The sequence below is a fragment of the Coenobita brevimanus genome, chromosome 35 (genome assembly GCF_032717465.1).
Source record: "Coenobita brevimanus isolate Jiangsu-jjx chromosome 35, ASM3271746v2, whole genome shotgun sequence".
NCBI classification, from domain to species: Eukaryota; Metazoa; Arthropoda; class Malacostraca; order Decapoda; family Coenobitidae; genus Coenobita; species Coenobita brevimanus.
In genome coordinates this window covers 16519624-16540913 of record NC_136988.1, presented here as the reverse complement: position 1 = coordinate 16540913, position 21290 = coordinate 16519624, and the positions used below count along the sequence as shown (strand labels likewise).

At 39.5% G+C, this 21290-nt stretch overlaps 1 protein-coding gene across 1 annotated transcript in view; it reads right to left on the bottom strand.

Annotated features, from left to right (window-relative positions):
• Positions 1-1857: 1857 nt before the first annotated feature.
• LOC145396193 (all-trans-retinol 13,14-reductase-like) overlaps positions 1858-21290 on the bottom strand; it is a 177466-nt gene continuing 158033 nt past the window's right edge. Inside the window, exons 14-15 of the mRNA XM_080269632.1 lie at positions 6604-6754; positions 1858-2012 (exon numbers count right to left, since the gene is read on the bottom strand). Coding sequence (XP_080125758.1) covers positions 1858-2012; positions 6604-6754 — 306 coding nt within the window. The remainder of the gene's footprint in view (positions 2013-6603; positions 6755-21290) is intronic.

Here is a 21290-nt window from a genome sequence, read left to right as displayed (position 1 = left end):
TTAATACAACAAAAAAGTGAATGACTGCACACAGTAGCATTGGTCTAATCATCTTTCTTAGTTTGATCTCAAAAGTATTGTACCAATATGTGTGTGAAAGTCAAGGACGGGAATGTTGTCCTGTTCTGTGCTTTGCATATGCTGTGTGTCGACTATGTGTGCTCATAAATTACCATAGGAGTATGGTTTGGCCGCACCTGTTGACGCAAGAAAATTAACAGGTAGTGATAAATATTCAGCACCCTGAATTAACAAACAGTGAAACGAGAAATTATCTACGTTTACAGTTTATATTTGAATAGTCAAAGAACATACCTAACTAAATGTGCTATTGCCTAAAATTTACAATAAATATAACAGTATCATATATAGGACTTAGCTACATCTTTTGCCATAAAAAGAAAACAAGGAAAGATGTAACTAAAAGCTGCTGTAAAACTTGTACAAATGCTGAGAAGGGAGCATATCAACAACTGAACGCAATGTCAAAATAAGTCTTGGTATGCAGGCTACTCTGACAAGAAACGTAGGATTATACTGTCATCTATACAGATAAAAATAACAGAAGGGCAACTTACCCATCCAAGTTTTGATTATTGAAATCTAAAATTTTTTGACAATAAACCTCGAAATATAAGAAAAATATAATAAAACAAAAAGTAATATGCTGTGACACAAGTGAGGGGAAAGACTAATTAAAAGAAAGTCGATTCTAGCCCTTTACAAAAAAGGGGACAAAAAATAGTATGAAGAAAAGATGCATTAAAATAACTATAGCATTTAGCTTAAATGAATATGCTGTTGCTTATTGTCAGAAAATTAGCAACAGATGAGAGCATGAGAAGCAACATGTCTGAAACAGAAAAAACACAATGGAATTGCTCATTATACCATTGTATGGTGTGGTTGAATAAGTGTCTGGCCCAATTCACTAATCAGGCTGTTGATAATTCTCCTGCTGTGGTACAGTGATTTTTTATTTCTTCGGTATCATTAGATATGAAAAAGTGTTCATGGTGGTTGCACCAGTCACATCAAGAAAGCAACATAACCACAAAAAGTGGTGCCAGGCACAACAAACCTCGTCCAGCAGCAGTTATTTTATTGCTATTAAATACTGAATCGGTACTACCATTTAGTGTCAGTAAACAATTAAAGTCTAAGGTGGTGGTGCACATGAAATGGAACTTGTGATCTGTCATTATGATTTGTAAAATATTTCATAATGAGTTCCAAAGTTGATAATACTAAATATCTCCCGAATTTCAACTTCTGCTAGCCCTGTGAAACTCTTTGACCTTGCATTTCATCTTTCAAACTGGAAGACATTTAGATATAACAAGTTATAGCCCCCTGAATATCCGTGACCTTGAGTTTGACTTTTCAAAGCCACTCCAGGTCAAAGGTATTGGTGCCAAATGAAAGCCAGTATAAGAGTTCCTTTATGCTGATGATAGTAAATATCTCTATCTTCAACCGGTTTCAAGTTATTGCCTTTTGAAAATCTGTGACCTTGATTTTGACTTTTCAGGGTCACTCGATTACCTCCAAAATTTAATCACTTCTTTTCATGATCAGTGCCCACATACCCTGAAAGTTTCATGTACTTTCATTCAGCTGTTTTTCCGTAATACTGCTAACAAACAAAGAAACTAAGACACAAAGAAACTCGACCAAAAACAATACCTCGACGAACTCCGTCCCGGGCGAAGTAATTAGATGTTGCTTTTGTAATAAGGTAAGACTAGATTAAGTTGTCTTAATTTCTGTAACTTAGGGAGCAGAAAGAAGGGACTCTGTCAAGCATAAATATCAGGAGACATCTCTGCGAATGTTAAGGCTCCCAAATTAGTTTTGTTATTGTTGCTTCTTGTCAGCTTCGATGCGTTTGTGAAGTGATGTGAGGTCTGATATGAGATTGCGCTGCAGGACTGATGAGGCACAAAGGAGGCCTCCATATATTGCCCCAGTGAATCCACAGGAGCACACGTCTTGTCCTGTCAGGTACAGACCTGCAGACACAGCAGGTAAAACATTAACCGACAGAAACAATTACTGAATGGCCAACTTAATAATAGAAGCAATAAACTTAGCAACAAGGCCAGTGACTGAAATCTTTGGCTATCAGAAATGACTGAACACCGGTACTTAAATTTCAATAAAAACAATTACTACATTATTAACTTACCACCACAAACAATGAATACATCGTTACTTACCAACATAAAGCATTATCAAATGATTAGAGTGCCAACAAGTTCAGGGAATAAACGGTGAACAAATTAACAAGAATAATGGGTAACTACTTCGTTTGCAATAAAACAAAGAAGTTGTTAATCGGTCCCATTTTATATGCAACAGGACAATGATAAAATAACTTGCGTACAAGCCAGCTGATAAAATGATCAGTTTACCCACAAGAACATAATTAACAATCCAGTGAGGATTCAAATAAACGTTTCCTTTAAGAATTATTTTGAGAATATTATGTTATTTTTTTTCATCTTAAGTTGTTGAAAATTTTCGTCGTTTTGTGGTTTTCATGCAGCTCAACGGCACAATAAGACATGTGCAACGTTGCATCACTTCCATAACATTTCCTCACAAATTAAACTCCATTCCACTATTCATTTTATGTTCAAGTGCAGTATTCATGATAGAGAGACGGCAGTCCTAGACAGATTAACCACTTCATAACGAAGATGTCTTTTTCGTATTATACTTATTGCCACCAGACTATTTTGTCCAAATCAAAGAAGGCCTCTTGTAGTGTGTGGGTTAATGAAGCCTGTAACCAACCTCGCCATTTAAGAAAGCCTATTCTGATATGAATGTGAAACTTCTGAACATATTAAGAACTAAATACAAGATACGTAATTTAGACTGAAACGGTCAAGTAGACACATTATACTTACTGGTATTCTTCAGGCAGCCCACAGCAAGGCTACCCATACCACATCATTCTATTGCCAGAATAAACGTGTTGGATTTCTGATGTCATTGAAAGGCGGCCTCTACTCTGTTCACCCTAACTTGGCCTAGTTATTACCATCTCTTCATCTTACGTAATGACTCTAATGAAAGGTTAACACAAGAACATGGCTACTGAATGGCGGTATGATCGTAGCATTTGATTATGTTGCTACTGAGCTGTGACAAAAAAAAAGCTATGGTCCTTTCACCGCAAGAAGTCCGTTCAGGGTGGGGCCCACCTGGTGAATCACCTGTAGCGATGTTGCCAAATCAACCGTAGTACATGCCTCTCTCTCTCTCTTATTTCCCATCTATGTGCTATTTGAAATTGTTTTTTATATTCTGTTTATAATAAAGGAAGCTATATAGTACATTGAGTATCACTTTTTAGAATTATAACAATTTGAATGAATTCTATGACACGTGGCAGTGCTTTTTTCCCATGTTGCCATGCCGAGGTCGGCGAGGGACCCAGGGTCAGAGAGAGGATTAGGCCTACAGGGGAAACCTCTTAAAAATAAAACGCACCTAGACTTTTACCTCATAGATGGTGTGGAAAAAAAGTTGAAAATAAATAATAAATATATATAATATACATATATAATATACATATATATAAATATATCTATCTATCTATCTATCTATCTATCTAGAGAGAGAGAGAGAGAGAGAAACAGGTGGGATGGGGGTAGGTAGGGAGAGTGATAATCCGATAATTGGTGGTCAGATTGGCAACGTCGCACTCGGGGAAATCCCAACTTCTGCCACACCCTGAACGGACTTCTTGCTGCGAAAGGACCATAGACGATAATCTTCCCAAGGTTAAGGTATATGAAAGATAATACACGGTGTCTTATATGTCTCCCGTATACCTGTTATTTTATTTTGATTACATTCGTTATGCACATTTGAAGAGAGAACTACCTTCTACATGAAGACGACAAAAACAAGCTTATCCACTCTCCTGTGTTGTTGTTGTTGTTATTATTATTATTATTATTACAGTATCATTATTATTACAGTATTATTATTATTGTTATTATTATTATTATTATTTATTTATTATTATTATTATTATTATTATTATTATTATTATTATTATTATTATTATTATTATCCACCTATTACATAGAAGACTTTTTTTTTCCTTGGTATTATTATTTTTCCAGCTTCAGAAGTACGCGACGATTCCAGGAGATCGGAGGCTGCAGAAGGAATCTGAAGGGCCCAGCATGTGTCCTGGAATGAGCCATTGGTGATGGAAAAAAATCCAAATCCTTTACGTGCAGTGGCAGAAAGAGTCAGATCAATATTATGAGTGAATGAGATAAGGTGGTCGTCTACTGGAAAGTTCAATGGGACCTGAGCAAGTATTCTGCAAATGAAACTTAGAAGACAGATTCCTGAGAGCTTATTTCGTTTTATAAAAAAAAGATACAAATCTCTCCTATGGGGTCAAGGCCATTGTAAGATATAGTAGGCGGAAACTAATGACTGTCCATAGGACTGTTACAGAGTTCAAGTTATTATTATTATTATTATTTTTATTATTATTATTATTATTATTATTATTATTATTGGTGGATATCTTTGTTTCTGTCATTATTTTTAATATTATAATAAAAATTATTATTATTATTATTATTATTATTATTCCGTCACTTTTAGTCTCTGATTTTCATCATATTATTGAGGATGTACAGCACGATGACCCTATTACAGTAACCCAATTTCAATGACCTTGACCTAATTTTCTGGGTCACAGGTCCAGAAATGTCCAAAAATCATGAATTTTCAACCTTAACTTACTCCCAAACTATTATAGATACATGAACATGGAAAGAAACCAGATGAAAAAATTATTTTCCAAACATTTGTACGGAAAAAATCTAAAGGTTATTCATGCGTGACATTATGATATTTCGGATGCCTGACTTTACAAAACTTTTCAAATTTTCTTCCATACAGGAAAAACCAAAATACAAATGATGCACCTCCTGGCTCTAGTCTTGGACCAGGTCTGTATAATTTTTGGTGGCAGTTAGACCTACAATTTCTGAATCATTAAAAAAAAAAAAATGGTTTCAGTGACAACTCTATAGTATTCTCAAGAACACAGGTCCAAAATGACCAAAAATCATAAATCTTCAACCTCAATTTCCCAGAAATCTGTTATATATACATTAACATGGAAGAAATTCACTAAAATTATTTTCCAAACATTTGTATAGAAAAAACCTTGTCATTCATGAATGGCATAATATTTTGGACATCATACTTTTCAACTGCTCTTCCATACAGAAAAAAATAAATAAATAAGGTACATCTTGACCCTAGAAGTTTTGCCTGGTCCTGGACCAGGTCTGTATACATTTTGGTTACAGTTTGACCAACAGTTTTTGAGTTATAACAAAAAAAGTTAGTTGTCCCTGTCAGCAAAATTCTCGTAAGTGGAGATCAGTAACTGTCTCTGACAGTTACAGGCTTCTAGTTTATTATTATTATTATTATTATTATTATTATTATTATTATCATTATTATTATTATTATTACTGTTATTATTATTTGTATTATTATCCATAGAGCGACCTATATCTCTGTGTACCACGTGAACGCGGGACAAATTATATTGCCTGTGGTCTATAAAGATGCCATGTAAATTGCTTTGGCCATTATTGCTCGGCCATTATTCATGTCAGTATAAACGAGAGGTTAATGTTCAGTTGTAAGCCATAGCTCCTACTGTACTTACTTTGTAATCTTATCCCAGACTGGATGGAAATAAAAGTCAGTGATTCACAGCAATGGCCTTAGTTCAGTTTAAGGCGGTCATTTGGAACTTTGTTAGACTGCACGAGAAACAGTCCGCCATGACGCTACTACTCGTCCAGTTTGGCAAACTTTTCCGAGTACCAGCAACGGGTCTTGTTGCAGTGTGAAACCATTGCTACCATTTACTGTGCTCTCAAGCAGGGGTGTGAGTGAAGGCTGAGAGTAAACTATGGCTTATCATTGTACCAGTTAAGAGGGTTCCCTAGCACCTATTCATTACATGTCTATGTCTGCATATGACAAGCTACTAACATTATGTGGGTAAATATGCAGTCTGTATCGACTTATATATATATATATATATATATATATATATATATATATATAGATATATATATATATATAACTTTGGGAAATGATGGATGATGAAAATCTAAGCAAATTATGTTTAAGAACATGTGTCTAAATCTCAACCGTTACGGAAATACAATTACCGATAGCCTTATGGGCGAAAATGGCCTCTTTCAAATTCGCCCATAAGATCATTAGTAAATGTAGTTCTATAAAGGCTGATATTTGGACCATGTTAGTATAGCATTTTTTGCTTAGAACTACCTCAACTATCAATTACCAAAGTTATGCCCTTTCCTCTCGGCACACCTTGTATATGTGTGTGTGTGTGTGTGTGTAGGTAGGTAGGTAGAGAGACAGACAGATAAACAGACTGATATAACAGAATGGTAATATATAGTACGCAAAATATATCGCTTACGAAAAGGTTTAAGAAAACCCCCTCAGCCGCCAATACTATGATGCCACGATGCAGATCCTTTACCACACTCAAGCCATAGTATTCACCTGGTATGTCAGTGTCAGGGCGCAGGAGGGCATTGTTCCTGAGCGAGTATCGGTCCCTGGTGTGGTCCAGCCCATAGATCTCACCCTTGGCTGATCCCAGGTATTTACGTTTGGATACGGGTGTCCTGATGTTGATGTAGTCAATGTGATCCTGAGGAGCATGAAAAAAAAAATGACTTACTGTGATGCCTTTCGACTGCACGTGTCATTAAAGCAGACAAAACTTTACTTGAATTCCAGTCTTCCTTGTAATAGGACACGGAACAAAGTTACATCCTAGTTCTCATTTGTACGGCTGGGTGAACATGCACATGGGGTGAAACAAACTGCATCAAAGAGTCTGACTGGCCTGAGAATCAAAGTGAGAGTATTTCACTTATAGGCTGTACGTACTAACATTTCTGAGGGGTAAAGAAGCCAAACAATACGTAAGACCACTGAGCAAGGACTCGTATTTAAAAATAAATTTGCTGTTAATGGCAGTACTCTGAACTTTACCTTGGCTTAAGTCGCCACCCCTCTGTGAGATGTGGGCCCGTAAATTAACTATCAAGATTTCAGGTGATCTTATAAAACCCCGCCTTCCCCATTGGATGATATACTGAGATTAGATGTTACACCTACAGAGTGTACTTGATCTTTGACATTCATATAATCTTTCAAGGCGCAAATAGGAAGTTTTCTTTCTGTGTTGCCCAATGTCACCCCAAGGCTGTTCACAGAAGCTCTGGTGTTCTCAGCCTGGCTCACAGATTGGGTCAGCGCGAAACATCCAGTTCCTTACTTTTACATTTCTCTCACCCTACTGGTGAAGCAAATATCTCCCGATATTTATTTACTGATACGGAGATCAACAGAAGACAATATAAATAAACAACATTGATATAAGTGAATGATAAGAAAAGTATGTGATAATGCATTATGCTAATAATAAGAGTTACCAGTTAACATGGAAAACATCAACCCAACTTAATGTACACTTAAGCTGGTAAATTCGCACCCACCCTAGATGTTTGTATCACCTGAGCTGGTAACACTGTGTGAGGGAGGAGTCAGAGTTGGTGGAACATAGTAGAGCGAAATTAAGTGTTAAGTAGATGGCCACTAATATACCAGTCAAAATGTTCTTGCAGATGGGTCTGGTACGATGTTTTGCATAATTGATAACGATGCGGCATGTAAAAAACGCCCATGAATGTTAATGAACGTACTGTAATATCACGTGGTAATGCCAAGAACCGCTGTCGTCGTAAGGCATCTGTTAATCACGTAATAATTGTGGTAGATGGCACTTTATTAGCAGGTGGTTACTGTGAAACTCCGTCCATGCAGGATTCTGCTCAACATTGTTAATTACAAATATGTAATCATGTAAGATGACACTTTACTTCATTATCCTCTATAGGTGCGACACATAGATGTCAGAATGATATTAGTAATGGTTGTGGGTGTCATTTTACGAAATCTTGGATGAATCAGTGACACATATTCCGTTATTCGATGCAATTACTGTCCCATACAAGCTGTCGCATTAAAAGCTCAACGCTGGCACTAATAATAAGTATGACTCAATTCCCTTTCACTGATATAGGTGGTAACCATATCTTGGATCAATGCCCCATGTCGGTAACGTCAATTATTACCGACGAATCTTACCAAACCAAACCTAATATCTGATACTAAATATGAGAGACGAGGGATACTGGGAGGGGTAGTGGATGGGGACGGTGTGTGTGTAGAGGTCACAAGACATGACAATAAGTCCATAATTATTGCATGGTCCCCTTTGCCACAGTTACTGTGTTTGTATTTAACAATGCTGAGCAGAATCCTGCATGGTCAGAGTTTCACAATAGCCACCTGCTAATAAAGTGTCATCTACCATAGTTATTACGTGATGATTGACAGATGCCTTAAGACAACATCGGTTGTTGGCATTACCACGTGATATTACAGTACGTTCATTAACATTCATGGGCGTTTTTTACATGCTCATCCTTATCAATTATGCAAAACATCCTACCAGACCTATCTGCAAGAACAATTTGACAGGTATATTAGTGGACATCTACTTAACACTACATGTCGCTCAACTAGGTTCCACCTACTCTGACTCCTCCCCCATACAGTGTTACCAGCTCAGTTGACACAAACACCTAGATACGGTTGGAGAAATTTCCGCGTGGGACACCGCGTAGAAGGCAGCAGGACCGGCAGCGAAATTTTTTTTCCTGCCCAGTTCCGTCACTTTGCACATATGGCAACGTTGCCCTGTGTTTAGTTTGGCAACGCCGCGCAGCAGTGAGCCATAGGTCATATAGTTTTCGCTGCCTTAGCTTAAATAAATATAAAAAGGGGCCATACCACTGTCTTTACTTCGTCACTCGTGTGCTGAGAGAGAGAGAGAGAGAGAGAGAGAGAGAGAGAGCTTGAAACAGTATAAAATAATAACATGCAGGGTCATCAATAAAAAGTGAGTATGCAAGGAAGATACTCTCTACACTTTGCTAAAATTAGTTATATGTTGATTTAATGAAAATACGGTACGTCTTAGGGGTGGTACATGACTGTTCGTTGAGAACACTTATCAGTAACATATGTCGTAGGCCTATACTACTTTACCTGTCATTTCTTGTCATTGCTCCCAGACGTACGATTCAATCAGCTGTCTTTACAGGAGAGAGAGAGAGAGAGAGAGGTTAATGACCCATAATATTTTATCACCTAAAACGCTTTTCATGATCATTCTTAAGGGTTAACCTTGGTAATTTCTGCTGCAAGCTGGGAAATATTGGTATCAATGATGCCTGAATATCAATGTTTCATTAGACATTTTCTTAGGTATATATGTCAGGTTAGATTTCAGATTATTTTCTTGTTTTTCTTAGGTATATTAGTAAAATCATTTGTCAGGTTAGATTTCAGATTATTTTCTTGTTTTTCTTAGGTATATTAGTAAAATCATATGTCAGGTTACATTTCAGATTATTTTCATGTTCTCATGTCCTTTATTTCATGTTAAGTGTGCTTGAAGGGTTTTTGTATTTGATGAAATGCAAAGCTTTATTTGTTACGGTATAATCGTTATTAAATATTAAACACCACCAGGCACCATATGCTATTTCCCATGTGCTGATGACAGGCATTGGGTCAGACATGAGACATTATAGACCATTGTGTGCAAAATAAGTAAATCAAGAGAAACAAGGAATTAAAAAAATAAACTCAATATATTCTATTTGGTAATAGCATTGGGCTGGGAACACATTTGCTGATCTTCAGTGAGGGACTGAATGTAAAATAATGATTGGAAAATAAGCAATTATTGTTGTCATATTAAGGGTCTACTTTGTTGTTCGTGAATAATCTCAGACAGTCTGTGCAACTGACCCAGTGATGCGCCATTGCCGATTGTAAACACAGCTGATTGAATCGTACGTCTGGGAGCAATGACAAGAAATGACAGGGAAAGTAGTATAGGCCTACAACATATGTTACTGATAAGTGTTCTCAACGAGCAGTCATGTACCACCCCTAAGACGTACCGCATTTTCATTAAATCAACATATAACTAATTTTAGCAAAGTGTAGCGAGTATCTTCTCTCTCTCTCTCTCTCTCTCTCTCTCTCTCTCTCTCTCTCTCAGCAGACGAGTGACGAAGTAAAGACAGTGGTATGGCCCCTTTTTATATTTATTTAAGCTAAGGCAACGAAAACTATATGACCTCTATGTCTCTATTAGTCTTTCAATCCATGTAAAATATAGATAGTCAGGTATTATATTTATAGTCAAGCATAAAAAAAGTAAATAATTGTGATGAATACTAAACCTGGCATCCGATATGGCTCACTGCTGCGCGGCGTTGCCAAACTAAACACAGGGCAACGTTGCCATATGTGCAAAGTGACGGAACTGGGCAGGAAAAAAAATTTCGCGGACCGGCAAATAATTTGATCTGGTAACAGTGTTGAGGGTAAAGGAGGGGTGGGACTTGCGGGGTAGGTGAGGGATTGCGGGGTAGTGGGGGGGTAGCTGTGTGGTGAGAGGGGTGGGAAGTGAGGGATGGGGGGGAAGTGGGAGTACCTGTGTGTGTTGGGAGAGATGGGAGTGGGGGTAGCGGAGTGGTGAGGAGAGGCTTAATAGCCACTTAATGTAATATAATTTGCTTTGATTTTAAATGAATGTATTTTTATGATAGGGGAACGCACGAAGTAGCAATAAGCTGTAAAGTGATGGTTCATGACATTATGAAAACTGGTCAGTTCAGTGATCACGCAAGGCTGATATAAACACACACACATCACCAACACGTAACATAAAATAACTCGCCCCCCTTCGGTATCCATAACAACCCTATTGTAACACAGACTACAGACGTTTACCCAGATACGTCTCAGAAAAGTTGCTCACACATTCTTAATTGTAACGTAGATATGTAGTGTATGGAAAATAAAGTAAATATAATATTCCATTTCTTCGTTGTTTCAGTCAGCTGTTAGTATTTTTTACTCCAAAAGGCATTAAAGTATGTCAGATATTAAGACAAATACATCTTTGTTAGCTGTCAATGTGAATTTGATATATTTCCTAAATCGCAAGCACATGCTGGCTGCTTGTCACAAACTAATTTAAGCATAAACCAGACCTAGACCTTTTCAGGTCAATCAATAGCGTCTGCGTGTGAGTGTGTTGTGCAGTGTATAATACTTGGTCTCTCGCTGTCTAATTCAGTTTGTCTCACAGAGACTCATAAGTAGGCTTAGAATAATCATGCATTTCCATATGTGCGTATGCAAATGCATATTCTAGCCATTTATGAGCGAAAGTGCATATTTCTACTTGTTTATTTATACGGCATATTCTTTTAAATTTCCTGGGTATTATACCTTCTTCAACCCGTAATAATATTTAAAGGCATAATATCCATCACATCATGGTGAATTATATACTGCTTAATCGGCTGTGGTTGAGAAGGCCGTGACTTGATGGTCACAGCTGAATGAGATGGATTCGTTTATCACCACTTGACTCACCAGAGTCTGAGACGCATATATATATATATATATATATATATATATATATATATAGATATATATATATATATATATATATATATATATATATGGATGGTGTTGTAAGTGAGGAGAATGCAGGAGTTTTAGGTGGAGGTCTGAGTCTGGTGAATGTTGATGGTGGAGAGTGGAATCTGAAGCAGCTGCTGTTTGCAGATGATACTGCACTGGTGGCTAATTCAGAGGAGAGATTGAGACACTTGGTAGAGGAGTTTGGCAGGGTGTGTAAAAGGAGGAAATTGAAAGTAAATGACAATAAGAGAAAAGTGATGAAGTGTACGAGGTTGGTAGATGGTAGGGGGATGAATATAGTTTTGAATGGCGAGTTGCTTGAGGAGGTAGAGTGTTATAAATATTTAGGATCACATGTTGCTGTGGATGGAAGAATAGATGCAGAAGTGAAGTTTAGAGTGAATGAAGTAGGAAAGGTGCTGGGAGGAAAGAAAAAAGTCTTTAGATATCGTTCGCTTGGAATGGATGTAAAGAGAAGGCTGAATGAGAGTGTTGTGGTACCGACTGCGTTATATGGGGCTGAAACATGGAATATGGGTGTAGCAGAGAGGAAAAGTTGGAATGTAATGGAGATGTGGTGTCTGAAGAGTATGTGTGGAGCGACGCGTATGGATCGAGTTGGAAATGATGAAGTGCGAAGGAGAACTGGAGTTGTTCGTAAGATGGCTGATGGAGTTGAGCAGAGGGTGTTGCGATGGTTTGGGCATATGGAGAGAATCGATAATGAGCGATTGGTGAAACAGATAACTAGATTTGATGTGAGAGGTGTAAGGCTCAGAGGAAGACCATGAATAGCATGGACGGACAGTGTGAAGAGAGCGCTGGATGCGAGAGGGATGTCTGTTGAGCAAGGAAGAGTGGCTGTGCGTGACAGAAATAAATGGAGAGAAATTGTGAATGAATAATGATGACGCAGCCCTGAGGGAATATTCTCCCGCATTTGGTCTGATCAGCTATCATGTCAGGTGCGGGTAAGGGGATGGGTCTATTATGATGTGGCAGGGGTAAACCAACCCTGCTGTCGGGCCCTGCTGCGGATGTCACTGATTGCACTGCGCAGTTGACCCTCGTGCAGTGTGGTGCAGTGAGAATCTTTCCCTTCTCCCCTTTGGGGCTAAGATGCGAATGAATGTGTTTGAATGGATGAAATGGGGAATGTGTCGTCCTGTCTCGGCTACCTCCCTTTCCTTGGGGGAAGTAGCCTAGGTATATATATATATATATATATATATATATATATATATATATATATATATATATATATACAGAGCTGGGGATAGCGCCGCTACTATTTTAATAGCGATGGTGGTAACGCAATTATTTTTTTTAGCCAGTAGTGGAACTGAGAGCGCCACTACTTTTTGGCTGTACTCACACGTTACCGTACTCCTCGCTACTCACGCAACGAATACAGGTCCGGAGTTGGTGAGTACATACAGATATGCCGACGGTTTGGTTGTATTTATTAATGACGAAATAATACTTTCGTCAATTCTGTCAATTAATGATGTTTGTTCTACATTACATCAGTAGTTTATAATTATTTATTAGCAATGTGGAGTAATTAGACATGAATTTGCTTGTTAATTATCGATTATTTTAACCTGCCCCATCCCGTCGATGTATGGGTACGTTGCAACGATTTGCATTTGCCAGTCCCAGCGACGTACCAGTACGTCGTGCAATTGCAAGGTCCCTAATTTGCACAATTTTCAATTTTCGTGCGTGATTTTTCGTATGTATACACGGGACACCTTCCTCTATTCCTCTACAAGATGCCAAGCAGGGACAATGCCTTACACCGTATAACCTCCCCCCTCCCCCCCTCACGCCATTGTCTTGGCAAAGGACCTGTTACCAGTGACCTGGCTAATAAAGATATTCAGGGCCAGAGTGATTCCCCAATCGATGACAATGTGGAGGACAATGTTTACATAGCATTAGAAGAAGAAACAACCAGAAATAATGATCTGGTAATGTGGCAAAAAAAGGTCAGGTATGGTGATTAGTTAGTGAGTGAAACAATGCTTATAATGCCTTTATTACTGCTTGAAAACCAATATACTCTCATACTACATATTCATTCGTACCAAGTAAATAAATAAATACCGTTTATGAGTGGATAAAATAGTTACCCTCCCATAGAACTCGTTTTCTTTGGTGCCAGCATGTTAGAAAACCCAGTCAGGTAAGGAGGAACTCCTACCTGGATTGGGTATTTTAAACCTCAGGTGAGCGATTTCTCTATGAATTTTCGATGTTTCTCACCAAAAGTGAAGGTTTTAGCCAAAGAAAAAAAAATCGAAAATACCTCGGGACTGGGGGATGTCGGAGGTGCGGAAAACCTCAGGACGTGATGGGTTAATTAAGATAAATAAGAATGTCAGCTAGATGTAGGCAACACACACACACACACACACACACACACACACTGATCCACCTGGTGAACAAGCCTACATCTTTTCTATCCTTAATGACCTAGAGCAGCTTGTACAGCACCCTACCCGTATCCCAGACCGCCTTGGAGAGAGCTCCAACATACTTGACCTCTTCCTTACAACTAACCCTTCTGCTTACACTGTTAATCTTTTCTCTCCGTTGGGCTCCTCTGATCACAACCTTATCACCTTAACCTGTCCTATCACTCCGGTATGGCCGTTGGACCCTCCAGGAAAATGTCGCCTGTGGCATACTGGAGCCGCGGATTGGGAGGCCCTCAGGCAGTACTTCTTTGATTTTCCCTGGAATGATTATTGCTTCCATGGCCAGGAGCCATATGAGTGTACCTTGCACATTACGGAGGCTATTCTCTCGGGTATGGAAGGATACATTCCTTTCTCATATCGTTTGACTAACGCAAGAAAGCCTTGGTTTAATCATGCTTGTTCTAATGCTGTCCGCAACAAGGAGAGGGCCTACAAAAGGTACCGGAGCCAATGCACTCCTGAATCACATCATCTTTACGTTTCTGCCCGGAATCGTGCTAAGTCTGTTCTTCGCTGTTTTGAAATAATTTCATCCGTACTAAATGCTCTCAACTCTCCAACTTGAATTCTTCCCGCTCTTTTTGGCACTTTGCCAAAAACCTTTCTATCATCCTTCCCTCCTCTTTTCTACTCTGATGGCTCTGTAGCTATTTCTTCTACTGATAAAGCAGATTTCTTCGCACAGACTATCTCCTCGAATTCCACATTAGATGATTCCGGTGCTGTTCCTCTATCACTTCCCGCGTCTGACTACCTCATGGCAGACAAAATTTCTTCAGCTGATGTATTTTCTGCCATCACTGGCCTCAATACTAACAAGGCATATGGGCCTGATGGAGTTCCTCCTGTTGTTCTCAAGAACTGTGCTTCTGTGCTTACACCCTGCCTAGGCAAACTCTTTCGCCTTTGTCTCAACTTGTACCTTCCCTTTGGGGCTAAGATGCGAATGAATGTGTTTGAATGGATGAGTAAATGGAGAGTGAGTCGTCCTGTCTCGGCTACCTCCCTTTCCTTGGGGGAAGCAGCCTAGGTATATAGATAGATAGATAGAAGTTTGCTCTCATTCAGCCAGTCCCAAAGAAGGGTGACCACTCCCAACCCTCCAACTATCGTCCAATTGCATTAACGTCCTGTATTTCAAAAGTTTTCGAGTCAATTCTCAATAGAAAAATTTTAAGGCATCATTCCTATCACAACCTTCTTTCTGATCGTCAGTACGGGTTCTGTCAGGAACGCTCCACTGGCGATCTTCTCACCTACCTTTCAGACTCCTGGTCATCCTCCTTTTGGGTCATCCTCCTTTCGGGACTTTGGCGAAAGCTTTGCCATTGCACTTGACATCTCAAAGGCTTTCGATCGAGTCTGGCATAAATCTTTAATTTCCAAATTGCCCTCTTACAGTTTCTATCCTTCTATCTGTGTCTTCATCGCTAGCTTCCTTTCTGGTCGTTCTATAGCTGCTGTTGTAGACGGCCATCGTTCTTCTCCTAGATCTATCAACAGTGGTGTTCCTCAGGGCTCTGTCCTATCACCAACTCTCTTCCTTTTATTCATCAATGACCTTCTAAGCTGTACATCTAACCCTATCCACTCATACGCTGATGACTCCACCCTTCACCTTTCCATTCGGTTCCCGCAACGTCCATCTCAGCAATTACTTCAACAAATAAGGGATGAGGCTATGGCACACATAATGTCTGACTTGGCTTGTATCTCTGACTGGGGTAAAAATAATCTTGTTGTTTTTAATGCATCTAAGACTCAGTTCTTTCACCTATCAACCCATCAAAATCTTCCACAGGTATGCCCACTAATGTTTAATAATATTCAGCTCAATCCTGCATCATCCTTGAACATGCTTGGGGTTTCATTTACTCGAGACTTATCTTGGAAAGATTATATTACATCTTTTGTAAAATCTGCTTCCAAGAGATCGGGTGTGCTAAGCCGATTCCGTTCTTTTTTTACCCCTGCACAATTGTTGACTCTATACAGCGGTTTTATCCGCCCCTGTGTGGAGTACAACTCTCACGTGTGGGGAGGCTCCCCACATACAGCTCTTCTCAATAGGGTGGAGTCAAAGGTTTTCGTCTCATTAACTCTCCTCCTCTTACTGACTCCCTTCAACCTCTGTCTCTTCGCCGCATTGTTGCATCTTTATCTCTTTTCTATCGCTACTTTAATGGTCACTGCTCCTCTGAACTGTCTGCATGCATTCCTCCACCTCTACGACGGGCGCGTAGCACCCGTCTGGCAGCAAACTCTCATCCCTGTTCTGTCCAACTCTCTAATGCAAGAGTTAACCGTTACTCTCAGTCCTTCATTTATGGGACAGGTCAACTCTGGAACTGTCTCCCTTTGTCTGTATTTTCTGCTGCCTGTGATCTCCAGTCTTTCAAACTCAGTGTGTCCAGGCATCTCGAAATGAATGGATCTTGAATTTGGCTCTCTCTTGTATTTTGTTTTTCTCTTGGAGGGAACTCTTACTGCGGGCTCATGGCCTTTGGTTCCTTCTTCCTCGCATTAAAAAAAAATAAATAAATAAACACACACACACCTCTAACTATCCCCGTCTCTAACTCCCGCTCTCTCCCCCAATCTCTCTTTCAGACTAATTCTCACTCACTACGTTATTATTTGGTAACGGTGTTACTTTCAGTTTAAAATAATGGAAAAAAAAATAGCTACTGTATAAATAGCCTTTAAAAGAAACCCCAAGTTCATTTTTATTTTCGTTTTCGTACATATCTTAAACAGGTATAATTGAAAATGTAATAAATCTATATAATATATATCAATGGTAGGCCATATTTTTTTGCCTTTTATTTACGTATGTTACTTTCAGTCGGTAAACTAAGTAACAATGTAAAAGAACATTTGTTACATTATACAGTAAATAGCTTCTTCCTGTACCTTCGGCTCTAAGATTCATTAAAGTGACACCGAGATGTATATATATTTTTTTTTTTTTTTTTTTTTTTTTTCAATATAAGTATATACTGACATTACTGGTACGCAACATAACCACTCAGACTGACTAATATCACACATTTTGTATACAGTGTATTGCTATATCACACATTTTTGTTAATCTTTCCTTCGTCTACCTTTTTCTTATCCAAAGTAGCGGAAGCGGGAGCGCCGCTACATTTCGTATCAGGTAGCGAAACCAGTAACGCCACTACTTTTTCGAGCTAGTAGCGGGAACGGGAGCGCCGCTACTTTATAATAGTAGCGTTCCCAGCATTGTATATATATATATATATATATATATATATATATATATATATATATATATATATATATATATATATATATATATAATCGTAGCCTTAGTCCCTGGTGGGGTCGGCCGCTCTTATGTTGTGGTCAGTAACTTCCGTTCGCTGCGTCCTCTTCCTCCAGGCCTAACTGCCTCATTTCTTTCTGAATTCCATCTCTTCACCTAATCCATTGTCTTCCTCTCGTTGTTCTCCTTTCCACCTGACTCCTCCATGCCACCTTCTCAGGATCAACTTCCTCCATCCTGGACACATGCCCATACCACCTCAAACGCGCCTCTCTTGCCTTCTCCACAACTGACACAACTCCTGCCTCTGCTCTGATGTCATCATTCCTCCTCCTCTCTCTGCGACACTCCCATCAGCCGTCGCAGCATCCTCATCTCTGTCCTCTCCAGCTGTTTCTCTTCATTCTTCCTCAACGCCCAGGCTTCTGCGCCATACAGCAATATAATAGCAACTTTTGGAAGCTGGCTTCAGGTCATTCCTCCATCTACCTCACACATCCCAAAGGGGGGCTCGTTCCCCAGTTTGGAAAGCACTGGTTTACAAGAAAATTGTCAACTGAGTGCTAACCCAACAGTCACTGGTATTAACACATACTATCAGTGACGTTTTTTGCTCTTGGTACAGTTAGTAATACTTGTTTATCCAGACAAATGTTAGAACGCGTAGTACTAGACTGATGCATGAAGTTTATCAGACAGTAGAATAGAATTGTTGAGTTGAGAAACACTTCTTGTTTAACTGTGATTGGACAAATAAGTCCTTCCTTCGACCTAATTCCCAGAAAGAATTATTATTCAACTATATTCTCCTCAACTGTGAGTTGTATGAGAAAATAAGTATGTGATATTATCTCTTAGTTTGTGTGGAAGGAGTAGGCGGAGAGGAGAACTGCCTGCAACAATTTATTGCTTTTGGGTGGGTATGTGTAATTCACCGGGTCGGTCAGGATAATGTGACTGACGTGATCGTCAGCTCATTACCCTTCAGGAAGTGAGCTGAGAGCTCATATAGTCTGATCTAGGGCAAGGCTGTGACCTTCACACACGCACACAATCATTCCCTCTGTCAAGAGGAAGAGTAACCTCCCACTTCGTTCATGAAACTTTTCGCACCCGATCCGGCGCGAACTAGATGACAGGCGAAAGCATTACCACTACGCCAGTGTGTGTGTGTGTGTGTGTGTGTGTGTGTGTGAGGCTGGTTAGAACAATATTGTGTGAACGGGGCGACCGCCACTACTAGCACATTTGTAGATGTTACATTACGAAAATTTCGTAAAACGTTAGGTGCATGCACAATTTGTAGCAATGCAAGTCTTACATAGTGCTGGTAATTTTGTGTGTGTCGTGTGTATTTTGTCAATTATATCACCATCTTTAATAGCAACCTTGGGTCCGTATTCACTTTAGATGACAACTGAAATATAGACTGATTGTATCTTATTCCTGCCAACCGAAAGGTTAACAATTTGACTGTACAGTATGTAAGGTAATCTACAGCGTGTGTCAGAGAGAGAGAGAGAGAGAGAGAGAGAGAGAGATTATGCACGTTTAATACCCGTATAATCACACACGTATGCACATAAGCATATAGTTATATAGGCCTATTAAGATATGAGGGATTGGCCCTAACAAAGTGTTGACTGGAATATGCTTAAATTTATAGTCTGGTATGAAGGCCAGGCTCATCCATCCGTAAGCAGGGTAACTGCCTATACGACTATGAAAGGATAACAAATTACGACGTCAGTCTAAAGGATGTATATTCCTTATTTTGCCAGTGTTCGATATTAAGTTAACAGTAGTTGACTTATGCAAATATAAAATGGACTATTACAGGATATTAGATTCGGTGTTTAATACAAGTTGCAATGAAAGTTTATCTTTGTTAAGCAACTTGCATGAGAAGCAGCTGAAATCAGTTCTATATTTTTGTAAATTCTCGGCCAACAATAGAAAGCTTTCAGATGAAGGGACGTAATGACGGAGGCGAAGGATAAGGTTACGTATTGGCGATACCTGTTTGCTTAGGTACTGAACTTATTCCATCAAATACTGAACCATCATTAGCAGCTTGTTGCCACTACCTTTTATTATTAATAGAAAAATCGTATTGGAATGATTATCTACGCAGAGTTTGTTGACACAATTAATGGTTACTTAACCTCTCCCTAACACTCACCTACCCCCACCACCACCCCTCCTCTCCCCCATCACTCACCGTCCCCACAACTCCCACCCCCTGCTTCACCCCTAGCATTGTTGCCAGATCATTTCTGTTTGTCGCTGCTGCTGCCATCTACACAATGTCCCACGCGGAAATTTCTCCAACTGTACGTGGGCGCGAATTTACCAGCTTGAGTGTACGTACAGTCGCCAAACTTTCCAACTGGGCCACCAAGCCGCGAGAACTGGGTAACAGGTGCTGGCAACAGTGTAGTTGTGTGTTCGTGTATACATGCTCGACGAAAGTTCGGATCATCAACTCTCGTGTTCCACAGTGAACCTCAGAGTTCATCCCAATATCCAGTTGGCAATTTTTAGCCAATAGAATTTCAAAGGAACTTCTGAGAGTATTGGATAATGCGAGTATTGAAAACAATAAGTACTGTAAAATAATCTAAAAGACCGCATCTTTACATATATTACATAAAACATGCTGTTTTTCATTATTACATGATAACCCCATGCTAAAAGTTGTCTACTGTATACTGGGAAGATGAACTGTCGTGAGACCGGCCCTTACGGTAGAAAAATAGATACCGGTGTCTGTTCGTTTTGCATTTCGCCAGTCCTGGGCCGGTCTCGAGTAAACCTATTGAAATACCATTCTTGATCCGAGACATGATTAGATAAGTTAGGTCATTAATCGTTACAGGATTACTCACTGACCGGATATTAATTTAAACTAAGTAAGAGAGATAGGAACTGTAGACGTCGAAGGTTGAAACTCGTTCGTTGAGGCAGAATACTGCCTCGAGTCAGCTAGTCATGAGTCGACCGATGTGATGTATCCACCCCTGAGATTATTATATGTAATAGTATATATCATAATATTATATATATACTACCGTATTATAAATTTAATATAGTCATATTTATTTGACCTTGACAGCGCAACCTGTGGCACATAATTTCCAGTGCGACCAGTTTCATGAACTGGCTGAGCCGTGGGAGAGCAGCCTTACTCCTGAGACATTTTTCTCCCCAGCCAACTCCGTACTCAACCAGCTATAGGATAAACTCTGACGGAGGTTCACTACAGACGAAGAGAGTTGATGATCCGAACTCTCGTCGAGCATGTACACATGTATCGGTACACGGCTAGCACTAAATATCGTGCCACCGCTAGCACCAATAAAATGTATCGTCGCACTGCTGGCCACCAATTTAATGTATCGGTACACGGCTAGCACTAAATATCGTGCCACCGCTAGCACCAATAAAATAATGTAGCCGTTATGGAGTAGCAGTTGACTACATATTAAGTGTTCTGCTGTTTAGTATAACTAGACCACCGTGTTGGATCGACGACACTGTCTGTAGTACACGTCAGCCACTCGCCATCACTGCCCGACACTTCCCACCAAAGGTCCTCTGCCACGAGAAGGTGGAAGCTGGTCTGTTATTAAGTGGTAGCGTAAGGTGACAGAAATGAGCAGATTAAATCTCTCTTTATTGGGCACAGAATAATATAACTGCGACCCGAGAGATATGTAAGAGCGATACAACCTCCCTTTAAAACTGTAAAACGGCCTCTGACGCTGTACGCTCACCGAGAGGACTAGGGCGCGGTGCTGAGGTCAGCTAAAAAGTGAGGTGCCGAG